Source organism: Peromyscus maniculatus, chromosome 13 (assembly GCF_049852395.1).
Source record: "Peromyscus maniculatus bairdii isolate BWxNUB_F1_BW_parent chromosome 13, HU_Pman_BW_mat_3.1, whole genome shotgun sequence".
Lineage (NCBI taxonomy): Eukaryota > Metazoa > Chordata > Mammalia > Rodentia > Cricetidae > Peromyscus > Peromyscus maniculatus.
The window spans coordinates 11,022,960-11,040,933 of record NC_134864.1 but is presented as its reverse complement, the minus strand read 5'-3'; the positions used below and the strand labels follow the sequence as shown (position 1 = coordinate 11,040,933).

At 55.9% G+C, this 17,974-nt stretch overlaps 3 protein-coding genes across 9 annotated transcripts in view; 2 read left to right on the top strand and 1 right to left on the bottom strand.

Moving 5' to 3' along the window:
• Window positions 1-4,347, top strand: part of Ankmy1 (ankyrin repeat and MYND domain containing 1) — a 52,428-nt gene extending 48,081 nt beyond the window's left edge. For all 7 annotated transcript variants that reach the window (XM_016007978.3, XM_016007975.3, XM_016007980.3 and 4 more), the window contains exon 18: window positions 3,735-4,347. In XM_016007978.3, the coding sequence (XP_015863464.1) occupies window positions 3,735-3,883 (149 nt within the window). In that variant the 3' untranslated portion in view covers window positions 3,884-4,347. The remainder of the gene's footprint in view (window positions 1-3,734) is intronic.
• A 583-nt stretch (window positions 4,348-4,930) lies between these two features.
• Gpc1 (glypican 1) overlaps window positions 4,931-17,974 on the bottom strand; it is a 28,646-nt gene continuing 15,602 nt past the window's right edge. The window contains exons 2-9 of the mRNA XM_006989609.3: window positions 11,612-11,770; window positions 9,771-10,162; window positions 8,947-9,112; window positions 7,980-8,110; window positions 7,758-7,877; window positions 7,524-7,657; window positions 7,094-7,269; window positions 4,931-6,805 (exon numbers count right to left, since the gene is read on the bottom strand). Of these exons, the coding sequence (XP_006989671.1) occupies window positions 6,573-6,805; window positions 7,094-7,269; window positions 7,524-7,657; window positions 7,758-7,877; window positions 7,980-8,110; window positions 8,947-9,112; window positions 9,771-10,162; window positions 11,612-11,770 (1,511 nt within the window). The 3' untranslated portion in view covers window positions 4,931-6,572. The remainder of the gene's footprint in view (window positions 6,806-7,093; window positions 7,270-7,523; window positions 7,658-7,757; window positions 7,878-7,979; window positions 8,111-8,946; window positions 9,113-9,770; window positions 10,163-11,611; window positions 11,771-17,974) is intronic.
• Window positions 15,802-17,246, top strand: LOC121821997 (uncharacterized). The gene is made up of 2 exons (XM_042259875.2): window positions 15,802-16,254; window positions 16,793-17,246. The coding sequence occupies exons 1-2, from the start codon at window positions 15,919-15,921 to the stop codon at window positions 17,123-17,125; spliced, it is 669 nt and encodes a 222-aa protein (XP_042115809.2). The 5' UTR covers window positions 15,802-15,918; the 3' UTR covers window positions 17,126-17,246.

The window sequence follows — 17,974 nt, the reverse complement described above, 5'->3', positions numbered from 1 at the left end:
TTAAATTTCCTTTTTAATTTCTTTTTTGACCTGCTGGTTATGAAGGAGTATGTTATTTATTCTCATATACTTGTGGGAATTTTTATAAGTTCCTCAGAGTGTTGATATCGTTTCATAACACTGTGGTTAAGAAAGACATTGATAAGATTTTAATCATGTGATCTGTCCTGGCGATGTCCATGTTCCCAAGACACACATGCACTCTGCTGTGGATGGAATCACCTGTGTGCATGTTAGCCACTTGATCTTTAGTATTTTCCAAGTCTGTTGTTTTCTTGTTTTTCTGTCTGGATTATAAATCATCACCACATGTGGGACGCTGAAGTTACTGTTTACATTCCCCTCCGATCTGACAGAGTCTGCTTTGTGTATTTAGCACACATTTATCTACAATTGCTCTATCTGCTCGATGAACTGCCTTCTTTATGACCATATGGTGACCTTGTGATTTGGACTGGAAATCCATTTTATCTGGTTGACAGAGACCCTTCTGTTGTCTTTCAGTTACTGTTTGCAAGGGATATATTTTTAAACCCCTTCTCATTTGGCCCATTGGTTGTCCTAGTTACTTTTCTAATATCACGACAAAATACCACGACCAAAGCAACTTGTAGAAAAAACATTTATGGGGGCTCATAGTTTCAAAGTGTGAGTCCATGACCATCATGTCGGGGAGCATGGCGGCAGGCAGGCAGGCATGGTGCTAGAGCAGTAGCTGAGCGCTTACATCTGATCCATAAGCATCAGGCAGAGAAAAGAGCCAAATCTCAAAGGCCTCAGTGATCCACCTCTGCTAACAAGGCCACACCTCCTAATCCTTCCCAAACAGTTCCACCAGCTAGGGACCAAATATCCAACGTATGACTCTATAGATGCCATTCTCCTTCAAGCCATCACAATGGTGAAATGAATTTCATATACAATGTATAATTGGATCCCTCTAGCCCAACCTCATAGACCTTGTGTGTTCCCTATGCTGGCTTCAGAACTCTCGGTCCTCCTGCCTTTGCCTCCCAAGTCCCAAGTACAGTTAAAATTTTTATGTAATTATTTTGTGGTTCATACCTGAGTACTGCATTTACATCATTTCCACCCCACCTTCTCCTTCTTCTAACTTCTTTCACATCCTTCCACCCCCTCTCAATTTCATGACCTCTTTTTTGTTATTGTTCTACAGACAGACATATACACATGTATGTATATAACATACAGCCTACTGAGTCCATTTAGCGCTGCTCATGTATATATGCATCTTGGGCTGACCACATGGGGTTAGATAATCTATCCCTGTCTCAGAGGCCATTGATTGCCTGTAGTTTTTAATTGAGGGGGTGGGGCCTTGTGAGATTCCCACCATCCATGTTAGCATGTCAACTGGTGTTGTCATTGTGCAGGTCTTGTTTCAGTGACTATAATTTTGAATGTTCAATGGGTGCAGCTTCCCTGGCATGTCTAAAAGGCACTTTCTTACAGCACATGTTTGGGTCCTCTGGCTCTTAAAATCTTCCTGCTCTATGTTCCACAATGTTTCCTGAGCCTTAAATTCTATTTTAAATTGGTAGTAACTTTTTAGTTGCAAAAATTATATTGCTATTCCCCACCCCATTTTATGCTAGTCTTTTTATATTGCATATCCATTAACAAAACCATTGCAGCTACATAAAAAAATACATTTGTTTGTTTTCACTCCTGAAACACTACCGTTGTCAATGGTTTAAGCTCGGTGCACTTCCTTTGATGGAGAGTGGCATAGCTCCATGCTTTCACGTTGCCAGTTGATATCATGTCAATGTGGAGAGTTCCCATTGGCATGTCTCATTAGGCAAGTATAGACATGATACCTGGGAATATCTTTATTTTGCATTCATTTCTAGGTGGCAGCTTTTCTAGGTATGTTCTTGGCTAGAAGTTATTCTTTCAGAACTTTGGTTTCATCATCTCATTTCCTTCTGCCCTCCAAGGTTTTAAAACTCTGACACACACACATACACACACACAGAAAGAGAGGGGGAAGGAGAGGGAAAGGAAAAGGAGAGAAGGAGAGACAGGGAGAGGGAGAAAGAAAGGGAAAGAGAGAGGGAGAGGGAGAGGAAAAAAGGAAGAGAGGGAGGGGGAGGGAGAGGAAAAGAGGAAGAGAGGGAGAGAGAGAGAGTAGAGAGAGAGAGAGGTTCCTTGTATGTGATGGATCTCCCACTGCCTGTACAAGTCCTCATCTCTGGTTTTTAGTTTGATTATGTCTCAGGCATCCATCTTCAGGTTGATCTTGCTTGGAATCCTTTCAGCTTCATGACTCTAGATAACCTACCAAGATTTGGATAATTCTCAGCTATGATGTTTTGAGCTTTCAGACTCATTCCCTCTTCTTCCGGGGCTTCTCTAGTTCTTTTTTTGTGAGCACCCACAAAGACTTGTCCTAACCTTATAGCTTCGATTCCCCCCCCTTCTCTCTGATAGTACTTACAGTTTCAGTTTGCCTGTGATATGGTTCTCAGGGTGCTGGATTTGGTGGTAAACTGCCATGTTGTGATTTTACAAATCTCAGCTTACTTTACCAGGGTTTTTCGACTTTTCTTTCTCTGTGAGGATCTTGCTGCTTCTCTGTGGGTGACCCCAAGCCTTTCGTGTTTGCTCGTTATATATACATCAGCCACTGACTCTTTGTGGTGGACCCTGGGGACCAGCATATGCTTTCTTGGTCTCTCCTGAGAAGCAGGGCCTTGTAGCTCCATGGTCTGTCACTTGGGGACTCAGTTCTGCTTCCACCACAGGTTTAGGTCTGAATCTGACACACTAATCTGCCTGTTTACTGTAGACTCTCAGTGCCCACCCCAACCCCACCACAGAGTTTATCTGAAATCTCATAGAGGTTGTTGGCTGTGAAGTATTCACACCTCCCCTATGTTTTGATGTATGTGAGGAAAGGGGTTCATCTTACAGTCTCCTGTAACCTGTTCAAATCCGTACTTCACAACACCTCAGCATGGCAGGCTGGTTGGGCCGATTGCCTGGACCAGTGCTTCACATTCTGAGGACCTAACACGTTTGCCTGGCTCATTTCAGATTGAGCTTAGATGTGGGCCTACTCATCCTTTTGGGATGTATAAAATGAAAGTGTTTAGTTACTGAAGTCTTGCTTTTAAGGGCAATTCATTTGTCCCCAAGTTGTGTGCACATGGGGTTGTCCTCATCTGAGAAGAGTTCCTTGCACAGAGGGAAAGCCTGCTAGGCAGTGACTGCCCCTATTCCTTACCACACAGTCATGGTGTCTCAGCAAAGCAGCTTGTGAACTGGGAAGCTTTGCTGCTAGGATTCCTAGCGCCCCACCCTCCCACCCACCCACTTACCCAGTGTCACCTCGATGGCTCTCTAGCCTCCTCCTTTAATGGCTTGGAATGTATGGGCATATGTATGGATGAGCATGGGTGAGTGCATATGTAAGGACTAAAAGCACCACATTAGTCTGCAGGATTGCCTGCAGGCATGTGGGATGCTCACGGGGGAGCTGGCTGCTCTGTTACAAGGCCGTTCAGGATGCCCAGAGATGGCAGAGAAGGGAAGGGACTACTCTTTAGCTAGCCTTGTTGGCAGCACTTAGATGCAAGGTGCTGACCTGGCATTTGTCTGGTACTCAAAGGGCAAGGCCATGGGAATCACTGAGCTAGTCCTGGCTTGGGCCTGGCTGCTGACTCCTGTGTTGGGTACTGCTCTCATATGTGTTTTCCTGTTCCTGACAGGGAGGGTGACCATCCCGCTCCTAACGGACCAAGAGCTGACATACAAGGCGCCCACCAGTGTCCAGCTCAAAAAGAACCTAAACCAGAACAAGGTGTCCAATACGAGACCTCGAAGCCGAACCAGGCGTCCACGAAGGCAGACAACCTAATGGACTGCGTGACACAATGTTCCAGCTGCGCTCACCAGTGAGCACCTGATTGCCCAGCTCTCTCCACAGGGCTCCACTGAGTCTCTATCTCACTCCATGGCTGTCTACCCCGGCCAACTGAGGGGAGAGGACTATACACCCTCCCTCTCCCAGGGAGGAATCTGGGCCACCTGGCATCAGGGCTTCCCAGGACTTGCAAAGAGGCAGAAAGTGAGGATGCAGTTGCCACCCTGGGCCTGGGCACTGCAGGTATCCTTGGGTAGGATCTAATACCCAGCAGGAGCTTGCCCTTTGGAGGAGCCTCCCTTCTGGGAGCTGTTTGGAGGTCTCCTTGGGATTTCATGGCCAAGCAGCATTTGTGGGGTAGGGCTCTGTTCTGTTCCCTCATGCTTGAATAGTAACACTGTAAATGTACTCGGGCAGCAACATGGGCCACAGCTCCCAGATAAAGCAGACATGCCACACCTGGCTGAGCAGGGCTTCTTTGAGTCCTGCTACTGAGCAAGCTTCCTAGCCATGGAGGCTGGCACTGTGTGCTCACAAAGGCACAGGTCAGCTCCTTGAAGTGAGGGTGAGCCAGCCCTAAATGCCTTAGGCTGTTTAGGGTCCGTCTGCAGCTGCAGGATACCCCAGAACAGACTGGAGTGGCAGGACATCCCTGGTCCGAACACTGTTCTCCTGGGTACCTCAGAGTACCTGGCAGGAATGAGAACCTTTCTATGGGGAAGACAATGATGTGCACTGAGGGGGCTTGGAGAGGTACGAGGTAGGCGGGGCCAGTGCAAGCTGGCATCCTTGCCCTGGTATTCTGGCTCCTTCCTCCCATGAACTTTGGCACGTTCAGTTGGCACAGGCGGGCATCCTCCCAGGCAGGAATTGGAGATGTTCAATGGTCACCACCCCATGGAAACCCTAGAACCTTGCTATAGGTGCAAGCCACGCTCAAACCCCTTCCAACAAGCCCTGATCTGTGCCCTGCTGTTGTGCATGCCACGCTCACATACACACAAATGCAGTCTCACCCGAGTTACATGAGGTCACGTCCACTGTAGGTCTCCAGCCTTTAATTCATACAAGGACTCAAAGAACACACGTTACCCACTGGCACTGAGTGTCAGGGAGCCTCATGGAGGAAGGACACAGTAGCTTAGCCACCATCCTGGCTGCCCTGTACATCCCGGGTGCTGCTGTCCTGACACGTAGGCACTCACATCCCAGAGCCCAGATCCGGCTTCTGCCACCCCTGCCTGAGTGGCACTAGCAGAACTGTGGCAGGATGGGTGTGCTCAGGGAAAGGACCCGCCACATCCACAGACCCCACTGCAGAGAACACCCATCCTGGGCCAGGGGACCGACTACCAGGCAGACCTTGGTTCACTGTGCTGACAATAGCCTCCTTAACCCAGTGGCCAAAAAAACCAAAAAAACAAAACCAAAAAAACAAAAAAACAAAACAAAACAAAAAAGGTTGGTAAGCAGCCTTTTCCAGGCCTTCTGCACGTCAGGACCACTGTCTTCCTGGCTACCGCAGCTCAGCATCCCCAAGGCCTTGGAAGAGAAGAAGCTGCGACAGCTTCGGTAAGCCAGGCGCCCCCAGGTCTCCAGGCCACAGGTTCCAAATGGTGCCCTGAGCCTCTCCAGTGCTGCCCAGGAAGACTGAGATGTCGCGCTCAGTGGACAGGGACACCGGGAGTCTGAATGTGCACGTCTGTAAAAAGCCCTTCACTGTCGATGCTCCCTAGTCCTACAGAGCTGCCTGGGTCAGGAAGGGGCCCAGGCAGCCTCCTGACTTGCCCTACCAGGTCCCACTGACCCTGAGCTGAAGTTTCACCAGCCACCCAGCATCCCTGTGGCCAGGGGAACCTTTAGAAGTGGGATTGAGGCCTGATGTGGCTGGCTTATCCCCCTGAAGTGAGGTTCCTTGTGTGGACCACCCCCACCCCCACCCCAAGGCCAGACTTTGTGAACCCCTGTGAGGGGACAGAACGCACCCTCAAGCAGCGTGGCAGAGCTGAGCCTAGCGTGGCCATGCCAGCTGCCACCTACGTCACACTCAAGGAACCCCACAGAGGGTCTTCTTTGAGGACCACATTCCCTGGGCTCCACAGGGGCACAGGGTCCTGGCCTGGTATGTGTGGGGATCCTGGCTGCAGAGTTTCTTCTGAGTAGAAGGTTTCATGCATAAACGTGAAGGCCCTGCCAGAGCCTGGACAGCAACATACAGGCAGCCCCTGCGGGCTTCCCGGGGAGCTGCGGGATGGGCCTCAGTCTCTGACATCTGTGGCCCTTGGGGTCTGGTGGGGAGTCCCCAGCGGGAAGAGGCGGGAAAGGAAGGCACAGGCTCACTTGAGGTCTCCGATGGGCTGTGGCCAACAGCCGCCCTTCTGGTTGGCCTCACGAGCTTCTGGAGTGGTGCGAGAGGGTAAGGGGAGAATGTGCAGCCAGAGGTGCCCCTGAGGTCCCTGAAATACATGGCTTGTGGGGACACTGGCTCGCAGCTGACCTGATACGAAATTAAAAGCTAGGGTGACAGGCGCGGTCAGACCCAGAAGGCCAGCACCCCATGCACCCTGCCCCAGCACTCAGAGCTAACTGTCTCCTCATCCTGCCCTGGGCCTCGAAGGCCAAGGGAATTAAATATTGTCTGTTGCATGTTTTGGCCAAGACAGTCCTTGGGGCTAGGGAGCAGTTACCGCCACCTGGGCCTGGCTGCTGCAAGGACCAAGGTGACGAGGAAGAGCAGGAAGAAGCTGTGGGGCTCTGGGCAGCTGGAGGCTGAGGTCTTCTGTCCTTCCTGCTCTGACAGGCCGGGGAGGGCATGGGTCAAGGAGGGCCGGGCACTGGAGCTCTTCTTGCTGACCCTCCGGCCACAGGTGTCATCTGGGCAGCCACCTCCACTGCCCGAACCACTGCCATCATCACCTGGGGGAGGACAGGGGGCTGCAGGCCAGCTCTTCCTACCAGGGACCCGGGGGCCGTGTGACACTGGGAGTCGGAGCCCTGCTACACCTGAAGACTCAGCCCCTAGGTCTGCCTCCTGCTGTCCCCGCCTGCTCCATGATAGCCAGACGGGCATCCTGGCTGGGCTTCAACTGTGCTGCAAGGGCATGGGGCCTTTACAGCATCCAGGAGGGTGAAGGGCTGAGGGGTCGGTCTAGAGAGGCCTTATACCTTCCCTCCCCAAACCACCCTACCCCTGGCGGGCCTCACTAGCATCCTGGAAGTCCACGTCATTGCCGCCGTAGGCGCCACGTAAACGGTTGGTCATGATCTTGAGCTGCATGATCTGCTGCCGGATGGTCATGTCAGGCTTGGTGATGTCCACTTCCACCTCAGGGTTATTGATCTGGTTGGCCAGTCCATCACCCATCACCTCAGGCAGGTACCTAATAGAGCAGGGTAGTCCGAGCCACGGCTCATTACATCAGCTTTTGCAAAGGAGTCAAATCATGGTGTGTCACACCCACCCTTACCACACCCCGAGGGCCAGTGAACCTCCAATCTATTGGCAACCCATGCAGGCCCCATGGTAGGGGATATGTGCTCACTGCTGGGAGCTGGTGAAGGTGTGTGATCCTCTAGCCCAGCTTCCCATGCTCTGGGGCATTTGTGAAGAACGTGGCCAGTGGTGGACACCTACCGGCCCTTGGATATTCCATTCCAGCAGCGGTCATCACTGGCAGGGCTCATGGCCATCTTCTCACTGCACAGCGTCCCTGGGAGGCTGATCCAGAAGTCCTGGATGTCTCGGAGCTGGGCCTTGGCCTCAGAGACCTGTTGGATGGCAGTCAGACCAGTGAAAAGCCAGGGGACAGATTGCCTGGGTCTCCTCTCACATATATAGGGCTACAGCCACTGAGACGGTTGAACTTACCAGCTTCTCCAGAGTACCTGTGGGGGCCTTCTCCTGCAGTGCTAGTTTGCCACGGCGACGCTTCTCCTCAGGCCCAGAGCCGTGGGGATTGACCTTCGGGTTTCCGCAGCCCTGGATGACCTGGGGAGATACCGAATGGGTCTGGAGGGGTAGCAGGGTTTCTCCGGCCCAGGTCTGGACAGGACCCTCCAATGCTCACAGTGCCTCCCAGCCCTCACACACCTTGGCTGTGAGTGTGTCCTTGTTGTCCTGCAGGTTGTTGATGGCTTCCGCCAGCCACATGTGTATACTGCCAATGACATTCTCCGCACCCGACGGGCCCCAGAACTTGTCAGTGATGAGCACCATGGAGTCTGGAGAAGGTGTTCATATATATGCACATACATCAAATGTGCACATTAATAACACACAGTCTTGACAGTACCAGTAAGAGGTACTGGTCAGTAGAAGGTCACATGAGCTCACATTCAGACTGGGCCAGCATACACTCGTGTAGCTCAGAGCATTAATAGTGGGATACCCACATACATAGGTTTCCATGAACACACGGGACATCTGGTAATCTTGCTGGCCTAGATCATGTCTATACATGTCCATGTTAGCTCATGCAGATGTTGAACATGCATGAATAACTTCTGGTCCACCATGTGCCCACATAAGCTGATGTGTATGCATGCAGATGTGCCGCATACCAGCTCCCGTACACATGAACTGCGTATCTGCATGTGCCAGCTTTCATACAGCACAGATGTAGTCATATGTGCACAGTGGCCCATAGTGCCAACACATCCGCCAGACGGATGATGATCAGCATACCAACCAGCTCATACCAGCTTTGTACCAATGCTGACATGTATGCATGACAACTTGCCCCATATCAACAGATGTACACAGTGATTCATACGCATTGCTGTATGTCAACTGTGTGCAGCAGACATACATGCCAGCTTGCATTGTCAGTGAATGTACACGCACTGTCATATGTCACCTATGTGTTGCTGTGTATATGAGGTTGAGAAGCTATTTGACCACACCCCTTGGGGCAATAAAAGAGTCTGTCCCTTGACCCCACCACCCACCTCTATCAGGCCCTCAAACTTTGTTTGGCCCAAACCAGGGACTACTGTCTCCCAGGACCCTTGCATGGTGCTCCTAAGGGCAGATCAGGCAGCCTGGGGGTGGGGCTCACCCAGGAGGTTCCTCCACTCAGCATCCAGGTCGGCCTGATTGGCAAGGCAGCCTTTGAGCACATTTCGGCAATAGTCAGGGCAGGGCCGGGCACCAGGGACTCCCCGGCAGTGGGCACAGTACACCAACTTCATGACGGCCCGAGAGCACTCTGGGGCCAGAGGTACCTGGAGAACAAAGGCAGCCTGAGCCCCGCTGTAGTCCTTGCGGCCCCTGTCACCAGCTACCCCTGAAGGAGCACCAATCAAGAAGGGCTTGAGATGCAAGCTAGAACATCTGCGGGCAGCTCTAACTGGCTGTGGGACTCTGCCTAGCTCAGGCCATCTCAGGTCCACCCAGTGCCAGGACACCATGGCACCCTGCTGTCACTGGGCTTCACTGCAGATAAGGAAACCAAGGCCCAGAGGCTGGGAGGTAACTTGCTGGACCAAGCAGAGATGGGGCAGTGCAGTTTAAAGCTGGTACCCTCTCCATCCCCTTCCCCGGGATAGGGGGGGTGGGGGGCGGGTCTGTCGTGTGCTGCCCCATGCTCTGAGCTACCATGCTGTGGCCTGCAAGGCCCAACGACATCATTTTCTTGTTTCCTGTTTCCTGAGCCCAGCAGCCCAGTGGCCCTCTCCATTCTGCCCACAGCTTCATTTTGGTTAAGGACCCGGGGCTGGACGGCAGATGGACAGGCTTAGAGTGGAATCCCATCTGAGGGCCTGCTGTGAGCAACTGGTGATGGGCTGGAGCGGTGAGGCGGAGGGTGGAGGATGCCAAGCGCCTAGGCCCAGCATGAGGGACTCCCAAGGGTCTGCTCAGAGCCTTGGGCAGTACGTGTACCTGGGCCACCTTCCGGACTACATCACTGGCCACACCCAGGCCCTGCACGAAGGAGCGTGCTCCCACAAAAGCACGGGTGGCCCTGAGGCGCAGCTCCCGCGGGGCATCCCCAAAAGGCCGCAAGGCCTCTGCCTGCTTGCCCAGGCAGTCCAGGTAGTCGTCGGGCAGCAGCAGCTGGGGGTGCAGCTGCTTGAAGAGACGTTCCAGCAGCCGGGTCCAGAACTCGGCCAGTGTCTCCTCCAGGTGCAGGTTGGCGCCGCGGTAGTACAGGCGCAGCTCGGCATACAGGTCCCGGAAGGCCCGGGTGTTCTGCGTGTACAGGTCCCCAAAGGCCCCGGGGAAGGCATCCTGCAGTGTGCGCTCCGAGTCATTCAGCAGGCGCTGGAAATGGTCTGTGCACAGAGGAGAGGCATTACCCCTTGAGGGGAGGGGGGCTCTGCCAATCCACCCGTGGGCTAGAATAGCCCCTGCTTTACAGAATCTGCTTGTACAGTCAGTGAAAGTTGGGCACCATATGGCAGAGGGTCGCTCGGGCTCTTGGGGACTTCTCCCCTCACTAGTGGTGCAGAAGTCAGGACTGTCCTCTCTAGGGTCATAGGGCCCCGTGGACTCTAGCTGGGGCTCCAGAGGCCATTTTTGAGTTGGGCTTTAGGAACCAATAGAAGCTGAGATTCAGTGATTCCGGGAGGGGCGGGAGTGGGGGTGAGTGGGGGAACCAGGGTGACCCATGCTTACCTGCCAACTGCCCGTCTCTCCCACTATCCCCGCCCCTACCCCCAGTGCTCTCAGTTGCTCTAAGCAGTTCTCCTCCTTCTCTTGCCAACCCTGTCCCCAAGCTTCAGGTTTCAGGAGCAAGCCTCAGTTCTCAGACTCTCCTGCAAACCAGCACCTCAGATGGGCACTTCCTGGCGAGGTGTGAAGATGTGCATCGGATTCTAAGGGTCAGGGGAACGTCACTGAACTCCACATCTCTGCGATGGCATCCCCTTCGGAGGGGAGACCTAAGGTCCGCGACTCCTCAGCCCCTCCCCTCCACGCCAAGCGACAAAGGAAGGTTTAGTAACAAGTGTCAGAGTATGCAGACGGTTAGGGGCAACTCTGATATTTCCGGGAACTTCCAAACCCTGGAAGCTACACCCCAGCTGTGGGTAGACTCAGGGCATCCATGCTTTTCCTCTACAGATTCACAGTTCCCCACTTTCCCAGCTCCACCCCACGGCAGGGACCCCATCTTTGCCTGGGCCCTGTACCCCTTCTGAAGACAGTGAAATGAACCCCATGGCCTAGCTTTCTAGGGGGCTCTTCTGACCCCACGGCACCATATAATCCCTGTTGAACATGCATGCCATCACTGTTGGGGCTACTGTTCTCTGCCCATATACAGTGAGGTCACATGAGGGGTCCATAAACAGATGATGCTAAAAGGTAGCTGACCTGGCCTCTTGAAGCACACAGGAGTCTTTCTGCCCCTGGCCAAGAGGTAGCCACCTCAGGGCAGGCCCTGGATTCTTTCAGGCCCCAGTCTGAGCTCTCTGACTTGGGGATGGTAGCTGGGAGAGTGGCCTACGACAGGACCCCAAAAGGTGAGATGCAGACCAGCCCTCTGTAGGTCCTCAAGGGAACTCTGCTTGGGACACAGCGGCACCCCAAGAGCAGTAGTTCCCCACCTGAGGGGCAGGCCCATTCTCCCCAGGTCCCCTAATAACGACTTGGGTTCACTGTTCTGTTTAAGCCCTGCAAGAAGAGGGAAATCCTTCTGCTGACATCAACCATCCAAATCCTAGCCTTGGAGTCCTGCCCCACACCCGGAAGTGCCCACCCTCCAGCCCCTCCCTCCTCACCATCGATGCCATGCAGCGGGGTGGCCAGCGTGGCCTGCAGGGCACGGCTGCTGTCTTGGAGGGCCATCTCTAGCTCCACACGGCTCCGGTTGGCCAGGTTCTCCTCCATCTCGCTGGTGCAGCAGGTATAGCCCTGGGGGCAGATCCGCAGATGTTCACCTGCGGGATGGGAACGAAAGGATGGTGGGACAGGGAGAAGTGGCCCAGGATGTGCTGCCCAAGACAGGGCTCATGAGGCTCAGGTTAGGAGTCCTTTGTGAAGGCAGAGACAGGGACAGGGGAGGGTAAGGCTGGGCTCCTGTGGCTCTGACCTCCCAGGGCCCCAGATAAGACTTGGGGGATCGGGTACCACAGGTGTCTTGAGTTAGCAGAGGGCTGAGCCTCAGTACTGTGCAGCGTATCCCAGCATCTCAGGCACACAAGGAGAGCCTTTTCAGGGCTCCCAAGCAAAGAGCCAGCTTGGACCTTGCATGGAGAGGGAGAGGCTGCCTGACTAAGATTGCAGAGACTTTCAAGCCTGGCAGAAGCCTTGGCCCAAGGGAGGAAGGAGGAAACCAGCCTCTTCTTGGCCCTTCCCAGTCTGAGGCCACCTAGCTCCACACCTGATTGACAGACAGTTGACTGCCTGGTGAAGATGGTTCTGTAGGGCCAGTGGCAACATCCTGCCAGACCCTGGGTACCAATCTGGGGTGAAGACTGTGCTCTGTGCAGGCGCGGGTCCCAGAGGCCACCCAATCCTGGCCTAAGGCTCCCGCCCCGCTGGACACATTCCCAGTGCCCAGGGTTCTGGCGGACGCCTCCCCGCTCCACTGTCTATCCGAGGCTGCTGTGCTGAGGGGTCAGCTCCCGATGGCCCTGCAGTAGCACCATTCAAGAGGACACTGATTCCCACTTGCGGACAGAGGGTGGCTTTGGGTCCACAACCAGCGGGGTGTCCACCACGGAGCCCTTACAGCACATGCTAGGTAGCTTCATACCCAAGAGAGTCTCCTGGTATCAGAAGAAATCCTCAATGAGATGTGTTAACCCCTCGGCTAAGGTGACAGCGACACCTTTCATGGGGAATCTGAGGCTTGGAGATTAGGTTTTGTCCCACTGGGGGGGGGGGGCGTGTCTGAGTTGTTCAAGACCCGCTAAGGCCTGCCTGACCCCAACCTGTCCCATTTCCTCCCCACAGGTCTCTGAGCTAGAGAAAGCCCCACAACCCGGCACAGGACTGGCTTAGGTGGAGGGTCTGGGAAGAGGGAGGGGTCAGCAGGGACTCCAGAAGCTTCCCTCAGCCAGGCCCGCTGACCATGATGCTACAGCTGTAGGGCTGAGACCAGAAAGCCAGTGAGATGCAGAGCTTCCAGAACCTACAGCAGGTGCCAGGGCTGGCCCCTGGGTGCCAAAGCCTGCCCTGCCACATCCTTGTGAAGGCTTTTGTGGAAAGGTGGGAGAGGAATGGGAAAAGGGAAGGTGCTGAGGACTCTAGGGTGTGATGTTGTCAGACGCCATCAGGGGGTGGAGGACTCTGAGGTGAGCCGGAGGGAGGGAAGTGGACAGCAAGCAGTGTGTGTGAGCAGGGACCTGCTACCTCAGGAGGTGATCATTGTGTGTTGGGGGCGGGGCGCAGAGGCCCCTCCTCCTGCTCACTGAGGTATGGGAGCCTTGCCTCATCCCAGAACCCTGTGGGGACTTTCTGCCTCGCGAGGTGAGGCATCCCATGTGGTCTCAGGGTCCCCAAAGGCCCACAGACAGGGCAGCGGCTGACAGCGGCAGAGGAATAGAAGGAATTGTCTTCTGATTCAAGGGTACTCGGGGGATCAAGAGAAAAGGGAGCCAGGGAGGGGAGACACACACCTCCGGCCCTCCCACCACTTCCCTGCCTGAGCCCCACCCTCTGCCCAGGGCACCTGCCCCTTACCGGGGCTGAAGGTCCTGGAAGCAACATGGTACCAAGCACCAACCTCAAGAAAGGGCTGGTGTGGGGCCCAGACAGCTGGGAGCCACAAGCCTGGCAGAGATGGGGCCCTCCCCATGGACCCCCTACATCTGTTCTAATCCCTTCCTTCTAGAGTAGGGTAGAGTAGGGAGGGCTGGGCAGAAGGTTATCCACCACCCACAAGGGGCAGGACTGAGAGCAGGACCTTCTTCTTGCTCTCCTCCAGGCCATGGCCTGCTGGGCTAACGTGGTACACAGCCCACACCTCTCTCTGAGTAGAGGAGAGCTTTAAGGCTACATGCTGGGGTCACTTCTACCTGAGGAGGATCCGTCCCTGACGCCAGCAGGGAGCTGGGGAACTACCCCTGGGGATGGAGGCTGCAGGTGTGTCCGTGTGGGGTCCAGGGGACATCTTGGGCTCAGCTGTGACAGGGGCACTCGGGGCAAAGGCATGTGTGCAGGTGGACAACTCGAGGACCAGGCTGCACAGTAGAGCACTGGAAGGACAGAGGTGGGCACATCCTTGCCGGCCCCTCCCACTCTTCCCTCTCTCCTGACACCCTCCACCACCTTGGTGGACCCAGTCGCCACCCCTCACCACGTAGATGGGAGAATCAGGCCGAAACAGGAAGAGGGTAAACAAGGGTCTGCACTGGAGAAACAGGCACTTGCTCTCCCCACCCCACTCCCACGCCACTGCAGGTTCTGGGTGGCTGGGACTCGTGAGACCCTTGGCCAGCCACTATCGACACTCTCCATCCAGTGGCCTCCCCTGCAGACCCCCTGGCTCTGCCTGGCCACCTCGCCCAGCCAGCCCGGTGACCTGCGCTGTTCCAGCTGCCCCAGCACCGCCCCCGTCCCTCCCTCCCTCCTCGGACAATCACGGGAGTGAAGACACGGAGCCAGAGCCCGGGCACCGGCCTGAGGGCCCCGGGCAGGCTGGGCCAGGCTGCCCAGAAGCCCACGCAAGGCGCAAGGCGGAGCTGCTTGCTGGGGGGAGGGGGAGGGGGAGGGTCAAAGACAGGTGCCTGCCTGCTGAGCCCCAGCTCCCCAGAGACTAGGGCCCCAGGTGACAGGCACTCCGCATTGGAACAGCGCAGGCAGCCTCTTCAAAGCCGTCCACGCTTCAAGAAAAGCACCGGAGTACATGGCAAGTACTTGCACAATCTCCGGGGAAAGGTAATTGTCTACTCTAAGGGGATAAGCCCACCAGCAGCTTTCTCCTTCCCAGCCCCGAAGTGTGTGGGGAGGGGGCTGCAGTATCGTGCAACCCCCCCTCCCCGCCCCCCGTTCCACCCATCTTTGTCGGTCAGAGTTGATTTCATTCTTCCAGATCTTTTCCTCCTTGGTTTTTGGGACCCGACCCTCCCCTCCCCCGGTGCCCCCAGGTTTTATTTGGGGGCAGGGGTTATTTGTTCATAGCAGGTTTTCCCCCACCCTAGTGCCCTTTCTAAACCTTGCCCCCAAACCCGAAGCCCCCCAATTCCAAGGGCCCTGGCTTCTTGTGACACCCAGCATGGCACCCCCTGGCAGCAAACCCACAGGCGGCAGCAACCTGTTTGCCTCCTCCCAGATTCTGGCAGCCGGTCTCCCCTCCACCCCCACTGTTCTTCTCCACAGCAGACAACAGCCTGTGGCTTCCTACCTTGCAGGGTCACACCCTCCTGCCACCTGCTGACAGCTGCAGCTCCTGCTCCTCCCCGGCAGACAGCCAGCCCCTCTCTTGGACATCAGCCGTCACCCTAGGGCTTCAGCCTATCCCCGTATCCTGAGGGCATTTCCGACGCTGTCCACAGACCTCTCTGACCTGACCGCTCCTGACACCTCAGGGACCCACTGCCCTGAAACCCTCCGCCCTTCTCAAGAGACTGGAGAGTCATGCCACCTCCTCAAGCCCACATGGAAAACCTGCTTCCCTTACCACCCCTAAAGACTCCCATTTCAGCCTGCATGGCTTGGGGCAGTGTAGGAACGCACAGGAGGATAGCTCTCAGCCCCACGGCTGCCACAGCCAAGGGAGAGCACAGGCTACCCCCTCTACCCAGGGTTGGCTCTTAGACCAGGCCTTTCAGGAAAAGTAAATCAGCCCCCCCCCACCCCCGTTCTTTCCAGCCCCAGAGGCTGAGCGTCTCCAGCATATGACAGCTGGCGGTAACAGAAACAGGAGCAAATGGCCCAGCTTTCTGAGGGACTACCTGCCTCCCAGGACCCAGGGGGTCTTCACTACTGCCAGCTCCTGTTCCCCAACAAATCTGGACCTGGCTAGTCCCCAAGGGTCACACCTGAAAGAGGGCATTTCAACCCCATCTCTCCAAAGTTAGAAAAGCATCAAGCACAATCCTCTCCCTTCACTTCCAATACTCCCACCCTCCTGGATGCCTTCATGACCCCCAAGCCCCTGCCTCAGTTTCACCCAGATGACAACATCACCAAGAAGAGCCTCCATCACGAACGGGGACCCCCTAACTGGGGAGCATCGGGCTGCTGGCACTTGTATGGGCTCGGTAGGAGGGGTCATCTCCGGGCAGGAAAGGGCTCCCATCAGTTGCCTCTCCAGCATCAGGCCAGGCCCAGGCGCACAAAGCCTAGGCGACACCTGCAGCTTCCACTTCTGCCTCCTCCACAACAGGGACAGTTCTGCGCAGCTGGAACCGGCAAGCAGGATCTGCAGATGCCGGCGGCCAGCGCCGCGCCGCGCCGCGCCCGTGCTGGCTGTGCGGTGAGGAGGGGGCGCTGGTGCAGTGGGTGCGGCTAGCGCCGAGTGCTGAGCGCTGCGGCAGGCAGAGGGGGCACTTGGAGGGGGGCTGCGGCAAGCGGGAGATGGAGGGAGGGGAGAGAGGGCAATGTGATTGGCGGGGAAGGGGCTTGCCGCAGTGGGCGAGGCAGACAAGGGAGGAGGAAAGGGGTGTGCTAAGGCTGGGGGTGGGTTCAGCAGAGGAAGGGGGGCTTGTTGCAGGAAGGGGGCTGCGGCAACCAGTGGGGGTGCAGAGGGAGGGATGGGTTAGGGAGGGGGTAGCCAGGATGGTGCAGGACAACTTCAGGGAGATGGGGATGGGACGAAGGTGGGGAGCTGGAGAGACATGAGTGGAAATCGGGGCTGGGGACAGAAGTCTTGATGGGAAGGGGATGAGACACAGGCTGTGGTGGAGCTGGGGATGAGAGGCGAAAGCGTGGGGGAGGGGGGAGGAATGGTGATGGAGATGGCGGCTAGCAGACTCAGCCTGGCACCAGCTTAGCAGGCACCCTCCTGGCTTTAGGACCCCCCTTCCCGGATGGCCGCTCCAGCCGTGTCCCCAGCTGTGGACGCACTCCGGATGGCAAGCGCGACTGATTCCGAGTGTCAGTGCCGGGGCCCCGCAGATGCAGAGCGGCAGGACTCAGCAGGAAAAGGCCGGGATGAGGCTAGGGGCACGGGCGGCAGGGTGGACTCCGCAGCCCAGGGCAGCGGCAGTCTTCACAGGCGCACACAGATGAAGGCGGCTCCCTGGGACGCGCCTCCTCCCGCAGCCTTCATTGGCGCATCAGTGCCGCCCCCCGTCTCCCTGGAAACAGTAGGCGTTTGCGGAGCACCCCCATCCCCACCCTGGTGATGCCCCGCATTTCTGAGGACTTGTGGATCAGGCCTCTTCCCTCCAGCCCTAGGTCAGCGGTAGGGGTGGGGTGCAGCGGGTGCTCTGGCTTCTTGGCCTCAGCAGGACAGACTCATGGGAAATTAGGGCCAGCTAGGGAGTCTATCTATGGATGGTCAACTTTCTCGCCCGCAAAGTGTTAGCTGGCTGCATTGAGGGGGTCCCTCTCCAGCAGAACACCAGATCTCCACTGCTGTTTGTGCACTCAAAGGTTTCCCAGTCCTTCCTAATATCCCCTGCCCCGAGCGAGGATCCATCCCCATTAGGGCCTGCCTCCAGTTCCCTAAGCTTCTCTCAGCCTTACCAGCCAACCTGGAACTAAACTCCTCCCAGACCACACTCTCCATCTAGGGCCCTGGCCCTCCTGAGACAATGGCAGCTCTCCCACTCTGCTGATCACCCCCCCTTTCCAACCTTTGCTTCCAGTTGGGGAAAGCCACCTACTCACACTTCCTCCCTGAAATGTATAGGTCCCCTCAACCTTCCTAGTCTCATTGCTGGGGACACAGGAATCCGCTGGGTGAGCAGCTGTTCGACCAAGGGGCGCTGGACCCCGAAGATTCCCTCAAAGAAAAGGGTCTACCCCAAAACCCTAATGGCTGCCCCCTAAGCTACCTACCTACTCTCTGCTCAGGCCACCCAACCAGTGAATGCCAGGTAGGAGGTGCCTCGGCATGGCAAAAGGTCCCACTGAGGCAAAAGGTCTTGCCCCAGTATCCATGGCTCATGCTACGCTCTTGGAACACACTGGAGATGGAGAGGACCTTGTGTTTATGTCTACCAAGACCACGTCCTTGTGACTTGGCTACG